A 17766-nucleotide genomic window follows, 5' to 3' on the forward strand; every position below is an offset into this window, starting at 1 on the left:
TAATTTCGTCTGGCACCCCCAATGATCAATCAACACTAACCTGTATGCATTTTGTGGTACCTTTGAAAGTATCCAGACCACCTCATTATCGATTGCTCCCAGCGTCCAACTTTTTCATCAGAGATCAAGTTATTATTCAGACACCTACCGCTGGACGCACCTACAAGTGCGTCTTACTTGAATTCTAACCCTAAGTCTCTGTGAGATAAGAGAAGCAACATTGATACATTAAATAGCCACCCAGCTCGGCAGAAATGGCATCCACATCTTCTGTTACTTTGACTAACATCAAGGAGCTGAAAATAAATGTGTTAGTGATGATATAACGTTCCGACAGCGAGTGTATCATATTAGTGTATCATACGAGAGATGTTCATTAGCTTACTCAAGACAACATAAATATCAACAGTCGGACGACTGATCCAGTATCAGGAATGTAGAGCACGCATGCTCAATAATCTCTTACGACCTTGCCTGTTTCGTACCCCCACGTTCACTCTTTCCCCAACCTTTCTCGCGAAGCCCCTCCCATACGTCGTCCATACTCACTGCTACACGCTGTTGAACGCTTCCCAACGAGTCGAGAGCAGGTCGGACATCCAATGCGAAACCGGGGTCTCCGTTGGGAGTAGACGGTGCAGAGTAATAGTCTATGACATAGCGAACCTCTGTTCCATCGCGCGGACGACGTACTATCCAATCATGGCGATCGAATGGAGGTTCAGTGCTGCGATACTGATGTCAGCATTCAGTAAACGCCTAACAGGGACAGATCTACTTGAATCTAGAGGGAAGCAACCAGCCAGCCAGCATCCAGAACCTTGCCTTTGGCGACATCTCGCCCGGACGTCCCTTAAAGCGAGCAAGATGCGGCTCCTCGTCACCCTCCCTGAGAGGTAAAAAATCAATAATCAGAATCGGCACAGCAAGCATACAACGCACTGTGCAACCCTCCTCTCCCACTTCATCACTTCTCCCCAAGCTCTCTCGTTCAAGAAATTGTGTATTTCCACCACCGTCTCAATATGCTCAGGAGGCGTATCCAAACCTTTTCTTACCAATGCATTATAGAACTGTTGAGGGGATGGGTACTCCCATGTTTGGTGCGTGTCAGTTTTGGTTTCACCGTCCACCACACGTGGTATCGATGACATCGTACGCTCAGTCGGTAGTGGTACGGCTTGCGGGGATATCGGAGTCTGAGGGAGATTGGGCATCTGGTTTGTGGGATTCAATGTATTGAAAGAAGAGTGATCGATGGGACATCCACCCGAGGATTTCGCAACAGGTGGGTGGTTGTGCTGGATTGGACAGCCAGTGCTGGGCACATCATGCATCGGGCACGATGACAGTGGAGAAGTGCGCGTTACAGTTGCAGGAGGCGGGGATGAGATTGATTGTCCCATGGTAGTAGAAGCAATTGGGCTATTTCGAATGTCGTCGTACGTTGAAAATCAAGACACAATTTGTGCGATGCATAGAAGCAAAATACTGTAAATTACGAGATTAATTGACCTCAGCCGGAACAACCCGTAACAGTGCCAGTATCATGATGTAGGCTGAGGTTAGTAAAAGTTCACAGCTACTTTCATACTAGCCCACACTCGTTATGCCAAAGGTGCAGGACGGCGAAGCAAGCGGATATATATAACCGATTTTTATGCTGCTAAGTAGGACATTCAACAGTATCGCCCTTCTGATCTCGGAAGACTACTAGAATGAGCACGAGACGGTGCCGGCGTCCTTTCCCTTGAAGCGTTAGTACTATGTACACATGTCAGTATATGCCGCTGACACCATATGTGGCGCGCATTTTTATGACATCCTCAAACTCTTCAGGTCACAGCCGCTCAAGTGTAAGCTGCTCCAAGACAAGCATGTCGTACCTCTGAGCTTACAGGAGCTGCGGCTGTATGGGAAAGTAAGTGTTTCCTGTTCCCCTGAAAGATAAAATCCGAAGCCTGCTGGAAAATGCACGGTTCAACCGAAGTTAAAACTCCTAAGTTCATCAAGTCGGGGTGAATTTTCTTGAAAGCCGACGTTGAATATGGGTTGCGTTGTGGGTTCGCCGAGCAACATGTTCGAGAATTTGGATATCCCGCAGATTGCCATGATAACAAGTTAATGGTACGTTCATGGTGCAAAGTCGGAGGACTCTCATCCGAGGTAGCTGTGAAAGGATTTGTTCCAAGCAATCTCGTAGTGAGACCGTCACGTCATACGCGACGAACAAATAAGCGTTCTTAGAGCTCTCAAGCTTAGCCAGTGGGGAGGGGTATAAATGATATACGTCCCAAGAGTCGGGCTCTCGATGGCGACTTGGCACCAGTACCTACAAGGGTGTGTGAATACCACACAAATAAAGGCCCTTTTGCCGGGTGACTCTGCCACTTTTCTCCGAAGTATCTGGAGACAGTGGCGAGAATCTATGGTGGAAGGCCAGATATAACGGCCAGATCATTCCTGTGCGAACGAGGGATGCCGCATACACCGACTTGGGGAGATGATAATGTCACCATGAAGAGCCTGCGGGACAGAGTCGTCAGTTGAGTTTTGGTGACATCAAAAGTAGGAGTAGACCATTTACCGTTGTGTTCAAGTCGGGGTACAGTACCATAAATGCCCGAACACCACTTCTCAATACCCTAGGTTTGTATCGAGCCTCCCAAGTCCTTTGACCATAAAAAGTAGGAGCTACAGCAATCAACGATGAAACTAAATTGGTGTGAATATAAACTACAAACTTGCCAAGTGGTAAGTTGTAGACAGAGACTGAAAGCTCACCAGTGTCTCGGTTGTGCCTAGTAATCAAAGCCTGATATCTGGAAATCACGATTGTATAAACAAGAGCTACCGGTCGTGACTCACCAATAACACAATCCTCATTCGTCTATGGTCTGTCTAGGGAGTATCAGACCTATGGACTCACTAACTGAGCTATGACTGTACAGGCGCTTCGATGGGCGAACTCAGTGATAAACATTAGACCGAGCAACAAATGTGGTGGGATAAATATAACCTCAGGCGAACTTGTGTATATCTAATCGTCCAGTGGTACCGTGGGAAAATCAGAGTCTTCTCATCCAGTGATATAAGTATACACGTCCGGTGTGCGATGCGGAAAACAGGGTGTTTTGCTACTGAATACCAATAGTTCAACATATCGGTAGGCCATCAGCATCCAAGTGGTCATAAACATAGAGACCTCCACCACAATGGCCACTTTAATCCGATCAGTGCTTGTACAAAAGCAGAGTATGTCACTCACAGAACAAGCGGTTTCTCTCCCATCCACATATCACCCATGGCAAAGTATGCGACATCGAACTCTGTGCGCGCCAGCACTTTACCCTGGGACTTGTCCGACGAGGCAATCAACGGATCCCATACTCGCACACACCCGTCGTTGCCCCCGCTGACAATGCCAACTCGCCGCCGATCGCGCCCCTCGACCCAGCATGCATGAACAGCACCATACCCGGTCGAACCTACTGCATCTAACTCCTCATGTCTGAATGCGGCAAGGGGTCCTTTGGTTAGCGCGCGAATGTCATACATGTGCACGGCATTGTCTGAGCGCGCCACCGCAAGTAGACGACCTTCAGAAGAGAACGTGGCTGTTGTGGCTTCAAAAGTAGCGACCTGTGAGGCTGATGGCTCGAGCGTTGTTTCGGCGATAGCATGTCCCGACTTGCGGGCCACATCGTACAACCTTATAGGATGTCGATTGTTCTCACCGCATGTGATCAAAACATAAGTGCTCCCTGCATAGTATTATACCAGTTAGGCCACGGGTAAACGTACTCACTCACCATCTGGACTGACGGCTCCTGCATCACCCGACTCATCAGCACTGAAAGGAAATAGCACTCGACCTCGTGATATATCATGTGCACGGTGGAAACCTTGGTCCTTGCCCGCCCCATCAGAATCATGGGCTTCTGAAGATGTGTACATAAAACGTTCGGTCGGACCACGGCCCCAAAGGACAGCACCCGCGGCATGGTCGGCATTAGGAGGGGCAACGTGAAGTTTCGTCTCCGGATCAGGGGGAGGCGTAGTTCTGGACCATGTTGATGGAGTGAATAATTTCATCGTCTTGAAGACGGAAACAGTGCTGAGTGAGAAAGTCAACTCCAACCAAATTGGCAATTCGGATGGTTTACAAACCCATCTCGACAAGACACAGCAATATTTGCGCCGTCGAACGAGTGCACCAAGTCCTGGGCAACATCTCCGAGCGTCACTATGAAACGGGACATCAGTAAGTACAAAGGTAGCAATGGTAGACTCACTGGAATTCATCATCCTGGGGGCGCTGGTGATGGATTCACTCACTTCCATTTCATCAGCCTTAGGCAGCTGCCAAAGCTGCACTTGACAATCATTCCCAGTCGATAGAAATTGTTCGGGGCTACATTGGCTATTAATTCATCAAGTGCAATAAATGTAGGGGCCAACCATACTTCAATGGGTTGAATAAGACATCATTCACCGTGTAGTATTTCTTCGCAGAAGCTGCAACACGGTTCAATCATAAGTATAACATCTGCCTGAAGGAGATAATCACCTCCATGATCGATGCAGTGAGCATCGACAACATGGCCTGCAAGTGATTAAAACAGGTCCCTCTACCACTTGCTGACAGACTTACATTGGCCCTGGTGGAGCACTACCATTGTCCCGGCATTGTTGTCTGATGGGAGAGGCGCTGCGGGGACTAAGCTTCTCCGGATAAGAAGAGAACATGACACGCGCACCTTGTCGGTCTTCATCCGAATAATCAGGATGCCCACCCGATGCTGCCGCACACGCTACAATAGCTCCTGGAACTTGAACAATCTTATTTATAGCTGAGAACCTCATCAGGAACGATGCTGAAATATTGGCTAGAGAATATCGCTCACACCCTGATGCTGCCTGACGATGCGATTGCACAACACCCAACTTCTCGTAAGCAAGATCTTGAAATAGTTTGAGAGGGCGCGTGCGTCCCGGTAAATGCCTAGCGAAGCGAAGTCGGGCAGGTGGTTTTAGTGCGCGCGGTCGGAAACTGGCACTGAATTTAGCTGAGCAAAATTTCGTTACTCGCCCACATGAAGACAAACAACGACGCACTTTTCCCCAAAAAAATTGCTCCTTGTATATTGGATCTAAGGGGGTAACTGGATAGTGTACGGCGAAGTACTTCGGACGTAACGGCCGCAGTTCCCCAGGTCGTGGACGTGCCGGGTCAACCTCAAGCTTCAAATTGGGCGAAAGATCTTCGGCCTTGTTGCTTAAGGGCATCGGATTCCACTGGAAATAAAGTTTAAACATATGAGTATCGATTGAAGAGATACTCACTTTGGACTCGTCCGAAATGTCGAGAGAAGCCATATAATTCGCGTACTCCTCTTCAGAATCATATCCAGAGTCTTCAGATGATAGTGGTCGAGATAGAGACGGCAGTGCATTTGTCCGAGGGAGGAAATCGTTCGGGTCATGCATATCGTTACTGCAGTCCGTTTGATTGCTATCATCATTCGCGTAGATATCAGTCATGCGGTCGGAAAACAAGTGGTTTTCATCGGATTCGAGTCTAGGTTTCTAAGAGGACAAGTAATCAGGGAAGTACAAGAGCGATATCGAGTAAAATCTTACCTTTACAAGGATGTCATCGTCGCTGCTACAAATCAACAAATCTATGATTTCCGGCCCCTTCCACCCAAACGGCTGCTTGCGTTTTTCCTTTTGTCGACTGGGCGCATTTGCATTTGCGATGGTGGAACTTGTTGCACGTTTCTTCAAAGGTGGTTCTCCGACGCGTTCCATCGCCATTCTTTTCCTCTTTTCCTGAGGATAAAGGTGGTCTTGCATGAGTCCCCGACCGCCTGGACGTTTTGAAAGTAAAATCTTACTTCTTCAACAACTTCAAAGAGCCCTGGACGCGCGTAGGTGAATAATGTGTGACTGCTGCACGATGTACGGGAGAGATAATCAACGAATGCCTAATTAACGCCGGCGGCTCACATGGAGATGATGAATGGCAAACTTACTCTTTGAATTGCAAATTGGGTCCTGGAGGCGGAGGCAAGCGGGACGAGGAAGCGACTGGTTCATTCTTGATAGTTGTCATCCGACCCGTGGTGTTCGTGTATTGTGAGTTTCCCCCCGGGCCGTACCCTACGAACTGAATCGCATCAGCTGGTTCGTCCTCATCTGATAGGAGAGCGTCGACATCGATAATTTCGGCTGGTAGTTTGAGAGACATGAAAGCAAACTAAGATAAAAGACTTCAGGAGAGGAGTGCCTCTCCGATGTGGTAATGCGCAAGCTGCCAGAATCCTTCAATTTCCCAATGTCTTGCAGGTCCCAGAAGGAATTAGCGTGTAATGGGAATGACCGACTTGCAATGCTGCCTCGTGTCACTGTGGCTCCTTTGAGGTTTCTCGCTGTTCAGTCAAACTGGCATTATTGACAGGGATTGACACTTGCGGCAATCAACAATGTCATTGTCTTTCGAACTCTATATCGTCATTGAGGTTGTTGGTCACCTGACCAGCGCGTCGCGCGCCACAATCAACTGCCTATACATCCACTAATATTATCAATATTACTTCTGAATATCCCTACTTGTTCGCCCTAAGAACCATATCCTCCAAGGTTATTGCCCTATACTCATCCCCGTCAGGTGCCCACACCGCATCGTCTTGCACATAGACAAGCAAGCCTCCTTTCCCTCCAATGTTAGATGAGATGCGGAACAACGGCAACCTTGACTTCTCGTGCGCGCGCCCCGTAGGAATAAACAAGAGATTGTGCGACGCAGCAAACTCCTCCACAATCGAGCGGAAGGTGATCTCTTGAATCCGCGCAGGAGCGACTTTTGTTGCAGTTGGCTTCTTCATAGACACGTTTGCAATCGCCTGTTCTGCACGTAGATCTGGGCGTTTCAGCATTGTAGGTGCATCAGGGCCAAGCTCGATAGCTGTGTTCATAAGTTGCAACCCGCGAGTGAATCCACGTGCAACACCGGGCATAGACTGCACACTATCCGGGAAACTGCTCTTCCAAAAGGAATACCACTGTGCAACTTCCTCAAAACTGACCTTTGGCTGTATGAGCCAAATGTGCAGTACATCCAGCCACTTCGGAAAGAACTCGGTTTCTAGCAGTTGGGCAAATACACTTCCGCGGAGAAGCGTGGACCACGCGAGAACCTGCTTCAATGGTTCCATATTTTGGTTGCGGGGGTTGACACGGAACTCGTCGCGCAACAACGAGCCCAATTTCGGCACAACATACTTGAGGAGCATCGCGTCCCACTCGCCTTTGTCGAAAACTTCCATCCATCCACCGAGATCCTTGAGTGCGCCGTCTGCTGGTGCCCAACTCCTGAGAAGGCTCTTGACCTTCCTTTGCGCATCATCCAGAACATAGTCAATCCGCAAACCGAGGTATGGAAGCCAAGGGAATACAAGCGCATGCAAGGACACCGTACTACGCTTGAGGCTCCAGTCTGCAACGGCTTTGCTTACTTTGGGTAGTATGAGTTGGTCAAGTATGTTGTCGCGCACAAATGGCGGGAGGAATGTCGACCATGCTTCATACAACTTGACAGCTGGTGTAGGGTCCTCAGGTGACCACTCGTTGTTAAGGCAGGTACGGACTTTGGGTAGCCATACATTCCATAAAAGGGACTCAAAAGGAGTCATCGGCTTTTCAATAGCAGGAGGGGTTGCCACAATGCGCGCGCCATAGATGTCAATCTGGGTATCTGGTGGCTTGTCAACAGAGTTGACTTTCAGCGCTTGCTTCCATGTGCGGAAGGTTGTGATCAAGCCTGGAGGATCCTGGAGTGGATTCCATTGAGCAACGATGCGTCTGACCATCGGCGCAATTGCTGCGACAACAATCTCGTCCAACCGATATCTGTCGAACTCTACGGGGTACTGCACCAGCAGGGTGGAAAACAAAGGCGAAAAATCATCCAAAGTTGCCTCATAAACAGAAGCTAGTTCCTTCGCCTTTGCGCCAATATCGTCTACAACAAGTTTCACCTGCTGTAGTCGTGCAATGACTACATACACTGCGCGTAAGTGATGATCAATTGAAAAGCGAGAACAGACATACGTTCAGCCTCATCACTAACTTTCTTTTGCAGCCGAATGCCCTCTTGAGTAATGAATCTTTTGCGTTCCTCGAGAGCCTTGGCTTCACGTGCAAGCCCGTCAAGATCGTTCTTGCATGCGTCTACAATAAGTCGCAGGTTATGCCGTACTTCTGGTATGCGAGTAGGATCAGTTGATGGCGTCCACGATGACAAAGATATGTCGGCAAGTGATGCAACTTCACGAGGCTGAAAAGATGCGTCAGTAAGGTGAGATAAGAAGATATGAGCAGCATTCACCGTTCTGCCAGTCGCATCAATGATTTGACCAATGCCGGATGCGGCGGGTTCTTGTCCAGCCTCTGCAACAATTTGTTCGTATGTCTTGTGCTCGACCTTTGTCTTCACCTTCTTCGGCTTCTTCCAAGCGTCGCTCCTCTTCTCTTTCGCATCGCCCTTCTTACTCTGTCTCGGCCGCACCTCTTCCTCGTCGTCACTGACTACCTCTCCCCTCCTTCTAGCCTCAAGCTTGCTTTGCTCCGTCTTCTCCCTGTACCCCTTGAACGCGATACCCATTTTCTTCGGACGCAATTTACTCTCGATTGGGATGACGATACCCTCTCCGGTCGCGCCGAGACCTGTACCAGCCTGCCATCCCATCTTTGCAAGCATTTGAGCACCAATGGTACTTCCGATCTTGTTGAAGTGTGCTTGTTCATGTGCAGGTAGCGGTGTGGATGGTTTGCTTGTAGAAGAAGTCCCGCTGCGGAGGAAAGAGCGTTGCACACGAGGGGCACTGTTACCACCAAAGGCAGTTGGTAACTCGGATGTAGACGCTAGTTTGGTAGGAGCGGGGGTAGCGATAACAGGTTCAGATGGAGCACTAGATGTAGAACCGATACCACCTTTCGTAAATCCCATACCTACAGTCGCGGATCCAAGTTTTGTAGAATTACCGAAACCACACCTGGCAGAACCTATTCCACCCTTTGAGCCAATTCCACCTTTTGAAGATCCTATACCGCCTTTCGTAAAATTCTGCATTGGAAGTTCCAGCTCAGCTCTAGTCGAGCCATGGCCGGTAAAGGCTGGCCGCTCTGGTGGTTCGTCCTCTTCTTGATCTCGTATCCGGGGCGAAGGAGGCGCCGAAAGTCCATCCCCACCTTCATCATCCTCAGCATATTCAGCCTGCTCGATATCATCGTCGGAACTGTCGACCCCGTCGGCTTCATCCACCACTTCCTGTTCCTCGTCCCCTGCCTCGTCCTCCTGCGCCTCCACATCCTCCTCCAAATCTACTTTTCCCTTTGCGACAAATGCGGGAGCCTTCGTCCAGTCACTTCTCTTGCGTTTCGAGTTGAGGCCGCCGTAGCCTTCATCCTCACTGTCGCTACCAAAAACACCATAAATTGCGTCTTCTTTACCATTCTTCCGACGTCGTTTGTGCGAATTTTCGAAAAGGGCACGCTCAGCACGAACGTCTGGGTCATTGTCGTGTAGGTTTACGTCGGCTTCTGAGCCTTCTGAAGAGTCAGAATCATCGTCTTCGAGAAATTGATGCTTGCGGCGTGGCATGGTGATGTTAGGGTTTGTTAAGCTGTGTTGGAAGACCAAGGAGTAGATACTAGAAGGCTCGTGACTTTGGTGACTATGCCCAAACTCTGCCGCTCAAGTGACTTGACCCCGTGGACGTAGCCAGTCGCTAATTACGATACATCACGTGAGGTGACAGAGTGTGACGTTGTGCAGAACAGTTGATGCCGCGGTTCAACGTTGTTCAGCACTGCAGCGCTCAGCCTTATCATTGACAATTATCTTCTCATGACTCATCTGACTACCGTGACAGCAGACTAAGTACCCCATGATCATCGCTGCGCACAACAATCCAGGAAATAATATTCGTCATTATCCTATCATCGATCATCTGGTGGCTGGAAGACAATCATGAGCTATAGAAGAATGAACATCGAAAACTGCTATCTCGCTATCGAATTCGCCTATCACTGCAGTATAGCCGCGGAAAGGGTCGCGTAAAATCATAACGTTATGAATATGCCCAGTGACTGAGTGTATAACTAAGCTTACAAAGGCCCTTGCCCCCTCGTCGAAATGCTGTTTACGAGGAAAGCCGCAGCCGTCTGGCTTTTTCTTGCCTTTGAACGGGTTCTGACTGCACAGACACCTCTGTCGAGCCATACGCCTTCATCCTTTTACCCGGGGGTCGAAACCGATCTTGGACAATGGGACCTTGATGAAAGACCTGCGGTGAACGCGACAGGACATCTGGTGTTCGAAACAGCCAATTCTCTGCTTCAACACTGGGCAAATACTCGTCATCGTATTGGTATGTCTGAAAATACTGAACTCCACTCAGGTGACTCGCGATTCATCATTTGCGCCCTGCAGGTCATACAATAGTCCCAGGGACTATTCCCGTGGGCACTCTCCTGCACCATGGAGCCATCACCGGTCCCCATTTACCGACCGCCCTGGATTGGGTGGGCGTAGAGCCAGACCACTCCATTATTTTCTGCCAAGGGTCAATCGAGACAGGGTGCTGGCACCTCACCCTTACAGTCACTCGGCCGATGAAAGTGCTCTATTTTGACGGAAGCAGCGCTGTGAACATCCTTGAGGGCACCATGGACACCCAAGATCTTGTGGCATGGTCGGAAATGAAACCCGAGTGGGTGGACAACGAAGAGCAGCGCATAAAGGATCTGTGTAAATGGGGTCAGAAGTATGACGTGAATGGCTTTGTGAGGTTTGTTGGATGTTGGGATGCGTGCACGTGAATGCCTGATGCTGATATGTGGGTCTTAGGATGGAAATGAATTTGTGCGAACCCAGGCGTAGTTCCTTGGTGATTTGTTATTGACGACGGTCATAGTGAAATTATGATTTGCAACTTCACCTCTCACATGGAGGTCGTTTCGTTCTTAAATCTCGAGAGCATTCGCATCGGCACCGATGCGCCCAATCTGCCAGAGGATCCCAATACTAGTGAGCGACTGTGTCCCTGCTTTGGCGTAGGCCTGATTTATTCTCGGACATCAGTGCATCACGCTTTTGAATTAATGCATTCTGCTTCATGGCGCGAAAATTATCCAGGAGAAACTCGGATTATGCTTGATTTTTCTGGGCTCGTCTCTTTCTACGACACCGCTCTTGTCCCCTCCTTGGTGCCACGTCGTGTAGGCTTGGACCGATGGGACCATCGAGTAGGAGGAATATCATTAGAGGATATAGAACGCGTCCAAGACAGGCTAGCTCAAGCGCTAGCACGACCACCCTCGACAACCAGCGGCATTGACTGGAAAACGGTCTTGCGCGTGGTGGTCGATCGATATGCCAGCCGCCTGGAATTCATACAGCACCTTTTGAACCTAACGTTGGACGATGGGTCGATCTTTGACCACGCACAACAAATTCAGAGACAACTGCGCACTGTCGTTCTGCCCTACACTGTGTTTGCAGCTCTGCCTCCCAATATTTCCGTCACTGCCAACGCGACAAATTTGTGGGCTGCGCCAGTTTTTCGGGAATGTGCTACATCGCATGCGGCCTCCATAGCGTCTCGTGGAACAACATTGACGCCCTCCGAACGTTTGCTTCTGCAGGCGGTGCGGGAAACTACGCATGAAATTTGTCGCGTCGCCACAAAAATGTGGGCTTCTGGCATGAATTTTGGAGTTGATGCCCTTTATCCTGCGCAACAACGCCCTGAAGTTGAACACATACATACTCTCATGGGCGAATGGAAGGAGGATGTGACACAGTTAATCTCCTGGTTGGACTGGAGCGTGTGGGTGAAGTGCCGACCTGCCTGTGGTTTCGAGGTAACAAAATCAAGTTACTTGTTTGCAAAGTGACTGACCTCGTCGTGTAGGAGATGTGCTATTTGCCTACTTGGCCGTTTGGGTTTTTCCCGACTCCCAACGCACCACTTCAAGTCCAATGGGACAGTGCTTCCTTATGGCCAGACCCAGACAAAGGGGAATGGAAAAGACCACAACCCAAGTGCATCAGACGGCGGGAGCCATATGGTTTTTAGGGTACACGATTCGCGTGCATTATTGTTGACACGTGTAAGTCTTCTGTACAAAATTATTGCACATGGAGTTCAAGTGCGCCGCATGCGTGACGTATGCACTGTTTAAATGTTTTTGATGTGTTGGCTTTTTGTAATTATCAAAAGCAAGGATCTTCAGTAGTCTTGGCATCCCACAACCATCTTGCTTTATAGGATGATTAATGCAAATGACCCCTGCGACCAGAATCTCATCCGATAGTCTGACACCGGTTCTTTTTTTGGTACGTCTCAGCACCAGTCTTTAAACTCTATTCCATATTCAACGAATTTGACATACTCATACAAGCGTTCCATTCAATTGAGACATTTCTTCATGTAAAAAGAAGATACCACCGTGACAGCCGATTCTGATAGCGAGAAACGTAAGAGACCTACAATTATATCAGTTGTTGCGGTCAATGTAGCTCAATGTAGGCGCTGGCGTCGCGCAGTATACACCGGGTAAGATAGAACACCAAGAGACGGTCAGACTGACGAAATATCACAATTAATCATTCCTTAACATCTGGAGAATGTTATCCTACCACTGCGTGAATAACTTCTGTATTTCTGAACAAGGGCGTCAACGTAAGTAAAAAGCAAGAAAAGGGCCTGGCCGGGAATTGAACCCGGGACCTCCTCGAATTTGGATCAACCCTAACAAGGAATCATACTACTAGACCACCAGGCCGATAAAAGTCTTGACTTACTAAACCACCATAATCGTGTAGGTTCCAAATAAGTCTTTACTGACGCGTCCCTTCGCGTTCATCCGATTCTTAAGAACCGACATCATCTAGCACAATGGACCAACGAAGACAGGATGCTCTCAAGAGCTACCGGGATGTAAGTGAGCCGCCTGTCTTGCACTTCTGCTGATTTCAGCTCTGTTATAGAAAATGCAGAGTCACGAGAACTCGAGTCAGAGTCTCAAGAATCGTTAGCGTTTGTCGAATCAGGAGTATTCGAAGCTTTCTAACATTTGTTAACATACAGTGCGGTTTTCATTGAAAGATCTTGAGGCTGAATACGCGAAGACCGAGGATGACATCAAGGCCGTGCAGTCCGTTGGACAGATTATTGGAGAGGTCATGAAACAACTAGATGACGAACGATGTCAGTCGCATTAGGTTTCTTCATCTGTTGGGACGCTCAATCACTGCATAGTCATTGTAAAGGCATCGTCGGGACCTCGATATGTTGTCTCTTACCGTCCCGCCTTACCAGCAGAGAAACTCAAGACAGGCACACGGGTTTCTCTTGACATGACCACCCTCACAATCATGCGTATCCTGCCAAGAGAAGTAGATCCTATGGTTTACAAGATGAGCTTGGAAGATCCTGGAGGTGCATCGTTCGCGGGTATTGGTGGCTTGGGTGAGCAGGTACGAGAGCTGCGTGAGGTATGTCTGCTATAATTTCTTCCTGCTGCTTTATACTTACTATTCTCCAGGTGATCGAGCTCCCTCTGCTCAGTCCAGAACTCTTCCTCCGGGTCGGTATCAAACCACCTAAGGGTGTCCTCTTATACGGTCCTCCAGGGACGGGCAAAACTCTCCTTGCCCGTGCTGTTGCAGCTACTCTCCAAACTAATTTCCTCAAAGTAGTATCTTCTGCTATCGTCGACAAGTACATTGGTGAGAGCGCACGAGTCGTACGTGAGATGTTCGGGTATGCAAGAGATCATGAGCCCTGCGTAATATTTATGGATGAAATCGACGCCATCGGTGGAAGGCGGTTTTCGGAGGGTACCAGTGCAGACCGTGAGATTCAGAGAACATTGATGGAGGTTGGTGTCTGTTCTGCACTTTCTTTGTGAGATCAAGCTCACTTTTTCACAGCTATTGAACCAAATGGATGGTTTCGACTCCCTAGGACGGACAAAGCTCATCATGGCAACCAATCGGCCAGACACTCTTGACCCTGCTCTCCTCCGTCCTGGTCGACTAGACCGGAAGATTGAAATTCCTCTACCGAACGAACAGGCACGACTAGAGATTTTGAAGATCCATGCACAACCCGTGAACAAGAGCGGATACATTGATTATGAAGCAATCGTGAAGGTGGGTTCTATTGTTGTCATCTAGAATTCATCTCACCCAGCTTGCAGCTCACGGATGCGTTCAATGGTGCTGACCTGCGGAATGTGGTGACAGAAGCAGGCATGTTCGCTATTAGGGACGACCGGTGAGTTCTAGTTTGTTATGACAAGCACTTTTCGCTCACTTCCGCGAAGAGAATACATCGTTCAAGAAGATCTCACTAAAGCTGCACGGAAGGTCAGCGATGCTAAAAAGCACGAGAGTGAGTCCAGGCTCTTTGTAGTTCGTCACATTTTCTCAAGCAATTCGCAGCCAAGTTGGAGTATTCTGCATAGACCCACATGTAATATACCGCCTGCATTGTATCTCATTTTTATCTCGCATTCGAGGGTTATTCCACGACTAAGAAACGAAATAATCCAAAAGGTACATTAATGTCACCCTATTATAGTCTACACACTTCCGCGTCGTTGAATATCGTCCGGGGGTGGTTCGAGTGGAAAAATTGGTTAAGTAGGAGAGGTATGATAGGAATCAGAAACGGAAAAGCCCCTTCTTTTTCTTCTTTTCTTCCTTTTCCACCGTGCCCGAGCCGACCAGCGACGCCGATGATGTTGAGTAAGACGAGGGTGTCTTCGTAAGCTTGTTGGCGGAATGTTTCGAGTCCTTCGGCACTGACAGTGTGGGTCGTTGAGGTACAGGAGGGTCTGGTGTGAAGTACTTCTCATCATAATACTCTTGGTATGTGTTATGTGCTGTTGCCAACGAAACACCATTTGGCACAGCGCGTGAGCCGACGCCCGCAATCTCAAGGACTTTCAGATCATCGATGAAGTTACGGGGCGTGATAGCGTGTGTTGAGCCTATAGATGAAAAGCTTTCAGTAACCTCGAAAGCCCCTGATGAGACAAATGACATACCTATGTAGATATCCTTGTTTAGCAACGTCGACAACGAGTATGTCTCTCGAATCTCCGAGTATGTCATCCCGCCAACCACAAACACAATAACACGTTGCTTGCTCTCCGCAAGAGCATTCGGCCGAACAGCCTTGTGCCAGCTGGGCTTCGCACTGCGTAGGGACGTGGTTTGGGGTGTTGTCTGTTTGAGACTTGCAGCTGGCGACAAAACTATTGGGGAATCTTTGACGTAGGGGAAGAGCGTGGGGTCTAATTTGTTGGTGCAATGTTCCTGGGTGATAGTCTTCAGCACAGAGCAGTGAGATGTAAGAGTGTTCGTACTTCTATGACTGTCCGAAGCAGAGGTCGGTACCGTGAGAGCTCGTACTCATCGTCACTGGATGTCTTTTGCTTGAGTTTCTTCTTCGTATCCTTGTCTGAAGGTCCCTAGGGTGCAACCATGAGTGGGATAATGAATTACACTTGCCACACGCGTACTCTGCTTATGCGAACACCGAGATGAACCAACGAATTGACGGCGTCCTGATCAGTCATGCTCAGCCGTGCATGCTGATACAATCGTCGGCGATCCTCGTCTGGAACACCATCACGGTGTTGGATGTAAAGCGCGACCATGCGCACTTTGTTGGCATTTCTATGCAAGACTATCAGGCTAGCCACCCAGAAGGGCTATATGAATACTAACATGACCTCCTGGCTATCCAACAAGGGCACCATTTCCTCAACAAGAGTCTTCGGTGTCTTCCCCTCTGCGGTGAGTCCAGTAGCACAACACTGAATATGCGTTAGTTTTGTCCATCGAAAGAACGTATCACAGCTACCTGCTCAACGTTGGCCACCAGCGGTAGTTTGTGCTTCTCAAACAGGTTCATACAATCCTGCGCCATGTTCAGATGCAATGAGAACTTGGATGTCATCACAAGATTAGTACCATCGATACGGGCAGGCACACGCACACACCCACCTTTTCTCTCTGCTCTTGATATTGAGGCAAATTTGCAAGCATATCTTTCATGTCATTGAGACTGGCAGCACCCTCGCCCTTGAAAGCCTGCATTCTCTTCCATAAACTTGTTAAAATCCGCCATGAGCTTGTCGATCGCTTCACGCATGTGCATGTGGCGCACAGTGGTCCATACCGAGTCAGCGTCGGAAAGGGTGGCGATCTTGTCCTCGTAAGATCCGACCGATGACTGGAACTTGTACCTATGGGTAAAATTGTTAGTGAACTTTCGCGCTAGCACGCGCAGACGGACATGTATTTTGTGCCGTCGTCTATCTGCAGCAGATCATTACACATGGCCTGATATGTGAACTCGTGAATGAAAGGTGCGACAGTATCCATAGATCGGTCCGTGATTATAAGCGTACCGCGGGGTCGGGGAGGATCAGAAGCTTTCTAGCGTTGTCCATCATAATAATTCAACAAGCCGATCCAAGTCAACAGTTGACCTAAGTTGAGCACTCACAGGGAACTCCGGATTGACTCGCCTGTACTCATCCAGGTTCTGCTGGATCATAAATGCAAGCAACTTCGTAACGAAGTCCGTGTCAGCAACCTCGTAGGCACGTGCAGCGTCTCCGCGAGCCAGATTGGTTCGCCATCGACCACTGCCTTCAGGAGGCGGAGGAGCGCGCGTTTGGTCATTGGGTTTGAGGGGACCGAGGGGAGTGTGGTGAGTTGGCATGTAGTACCGAACGTACGGGAACTCGTTGAGTGTGATGCAGACATTTGCTATCTGCAAAAATTGAGTTTACAAACATGGTTCCAGGCACCTGCATTTGAATGCGTACAGTTTTGCTAACAAACCGCAACTCCTCCTCAAGCTTCAATCGCGCTGACTTGAACTGCAGCTTCATTTCGTGGTGGGCTAAAAGTGTTAAAGAACAGTCCTGGTGACTGAAGAGAGAAAGTTTGCGCCTCGGTCGCTGCATACGGAGGCACCCTAATCAACATCAAGCTTCGTCGTGAGTGGCCTCCGCACGAAACTCACCCCGGAAGTTGACAAACAGATCCTGCAGTCCTTTGAGGTGCGGTTCAGCAGGGGATGTCGTCAAGTGCTCAAATAAGGTTTCCGACAATCCTATAGCACACGCCTGTCCTCAACTGATGCAACTGGCACGGAAGTCAGATGAGAAAGCGCACCATCGACGAAGAATAAGTGAGCCCCAAGATACTGCTGGCGGCCGTCACTGAAGTCTTTGATGATGCGATTGACATTCTGCGTAGTCGGCATGAGTAGATAGACTGCCTCAAACTGCTGCGGTTCCCGGTGACTGGATATTGACTCGATCACTGACCCATGTGGCTGTTAGTGCTAATTGAGTTATCCGACTGACAAGGGCTCACGAGTGACATTCTCCTCGAGGATATCGAACTGCTTAAGAACTGAACCTAGCAGCTTTTGTGAGTGTTCGTCCACCACAAGAATCTTCCATCGTCCAGGGGGATTCACAGATCTAATTGCCTGAAGTAATTCTGCAGTTGTGATGTGCACATTAGCGCTCGCTGGGTTATAAGAAAGCAGCGCACATACTTGAGCGAACAGCGGTGATGAGTGAAGCCATGAGTCGATATGGCTGGCAGCAACCGTAACTTAACTGTCCTCCGGATCCAAGCCTTATTAGTATCGGCTATCA

General features: G+C 48.9%; 7 protein-coding genes and 1 non-coding gene across 8 annotated transcripts; 2 read left to right on the forward strand and 6 right to left on the reverse strand.

Annotated features, from left to right (window-relative positions):
- Positions 1 to 239: 239 nt before the first annotated feature.
- F5891DRAFT_1098986 (cytochrome c heme lyase) lies at positions 240 to 1567 on the reverse strand. The gene is made up of 3 exons (XM_041363552.1): positions 943 to 1567; positions 779 to 889; positions 240 to 727 (listed from the first exon to the last, which is right to left on the reverse strand). Exons 1-3 carry the CDS (start codon positions 1404 to 1406, stop codon positions 463 to 465), a joined length of 840 nt encoding a protein of 279 aa, XP_041233373.1. The 5' UTR covers positions 1407 to 1567; the 3' UTR covers positions 240 to 462.
- Positions 1568 to 3020: 1453 nt separating this feature from the next.
- Positions 3021 to 4240, reverse strand: F5891DRAFT_214299 (uncharacterized protein). The gene is made up of 3 exons (XM_041370932.1): positions 3813 to 4240; positions 3269 to 3764; positions 3021 to 3222 (listed from the first exon to the last, which is right to left on the reverse strand). Exons 1-3 carry the CDS (start codon positions 4093 to 4095, stop codon positions 3156 to 3158), a joined length of 846 nt encoding a protein of 281 aa, XP_041233374.1. The 5' UTR covers positions 4096 to 4240; the 3' UTR covers positions 3021 to 3155.
- Positions 4241 to 4784: 544 nt separating this feature from the next.
- F5891DRAFT_214234 (uncharacterized protein) lies at positions 4785 to 6485 on the reverse strand. Its single transcript, XM_041370931.1, has 7 exons — positions 6039 to 6485; positions 5901 to 5955; positions 5644 to 5835; positions 5347 to 5589; positions 5119 to 5298; positions 4908 to 5069; positions 4785 to 4853 (listed from the first exon to the last, which is right to left on the reverse strand). The coding sequence occupies exons 1-6, from the start codon at positions 6251 to 6253 to the stop codon at positions 5034 to 5036; spliced, it is 921 nt and encodes a 306-aa protein (XP_041233375.1). The 5' UTR covers positions 6254 to 6485; the 3' UTR covers positions 4785 to 4853; positions 4908 to 5033.
- Positions 6486 to 6611: 126 nt separating this feature from the next.
- F5891DRAFT_938519 (GC-rich sequence DNA-binding factor-like protein-domain-containing protein) lies at positions 6612 to 9013 on the reverse strand (the record flags this gene model as incomplete). The annotated part of the gene is made up of 3 exons (XM_041374170.1): positions 6612 to 8062; positions 8116 to 8341; positions 8393 to 9013. The coding sequence occupies 3 exons, from the start codon at positions 9011 to 9013 to the stop codon at positions 6612 to 6614; spliced, it is 2298 nt and encodes a 765-aa protein (XP_041233376.1).
- An 872-nt stretch (positions 9014 to 9885) lies between these two features.
- F5891DRAFT_1273532 (uncharacterized protein) lies at positions 9886 to 12146 on the forward strand (the record flags this gene model as incomplete). Its single annotated transcript, XM_041370143.1, has 5 exons — positions 9886 to 10436; positions 10499 to 10856; positions 10983 to 11095; positions 11150 to 11931; positions 11982 to 12146. The coding sequence occupies exons 1-5, from the start codon at positions 10202 to 10204 to the stop codon at positions 12144 to 12146; spliced, it is 1653 nt and encodes a 550-aa protein (XP_041233377.1). The 5' UTR covers positions 9886 to 10201.
- Positions 12147 to 12772: 626 nt separating this feature from the next.
- F5891DRAFT_t12 lies at positions 12773 to 12855 on the reverse strand. The gene has a single exon. It is a non-coding gene; the product is annotated as a tRNA-Pro (tRNA).
- Positions 12856 to 12882: 27 nt separating this feature from the next.
- Positions 12883 to 14605, forward strand: F5891DRAFT_214373 (P-loop containing nucleoside triphosphate hydrolase protein). Its single transcript, XM_041370933.1, has 9 exons — positions 12883 to 13010; positions 13061 to 13103; positions 13161 to 13280; positions 13332 to 13567; positions 13618 to 13953; positions 14006 to 14227; positions 14275 to 14351; positions 14401 to 14468; positions 14519 to 14605. Exons 1-9 carry the CDS (start codon positions 12969 to 12971, stop codon positions 14539 to 14541), a joined length of 1167 nt encoding a protein of 388 aa, XP_041233378.1. The 5' UTR covers positions 12883 to 12968; the 3' UTR covers positions 14542 to 14605.
- Positions 14606 to 14740: 135 nt separating this feature from the next.
- F5891DRAFT_1273534 (Sec1-like protein) lies at positions 14741 to 17714 on the reverse strand (the record flags this gene model as incomplete). Its single annotated transcript, XM_041370144.1, has 15 exons — positions 17664 to 17714; positions 17477 to 17605; positions 17273 to 17422; positions 17121 to 17210; positions 16921 to 17072; positions 16596 to 16865; positions 16383 to 16525; positions 16254 to 16332; positions 16091 to 16186; positions 15948 to 16031; positions 15812 to 15900; positions 15604 to 15760; positions 15448 to 15552; positions 15127 to 15397; positions 14741 to 15069 (listed from the first exon to the last, which is right to left on the reverse strand). Exons 1-15 carry the CDS (start codon positions 17692 to 17694, stop codon positions 14741 to 14743), a joined length of 2175 nt encoding a protein of 724 aa, XP_041233379.1. The 5' UTR covers positions 17695 to 17714.
- Positions 17715 to 17766: the final 52 nt, after the last annotated feature.

The sequence above is a fragment of the Suillus fuscotomentosus genome (genome assembly GCF_016647785.1).
Source record: "Suillus fuscotomentosus strain FC203 chromosome Unknown F5891scaffold_2, whole genome shotgun sequence".
Classification (NCBI taxonomy): Eukaryota; Fungi; Basidiomycota; class Agaricomycetes; order Boletales; family Suillaceae; genus Suillus; species Suillus fuscotomentosus.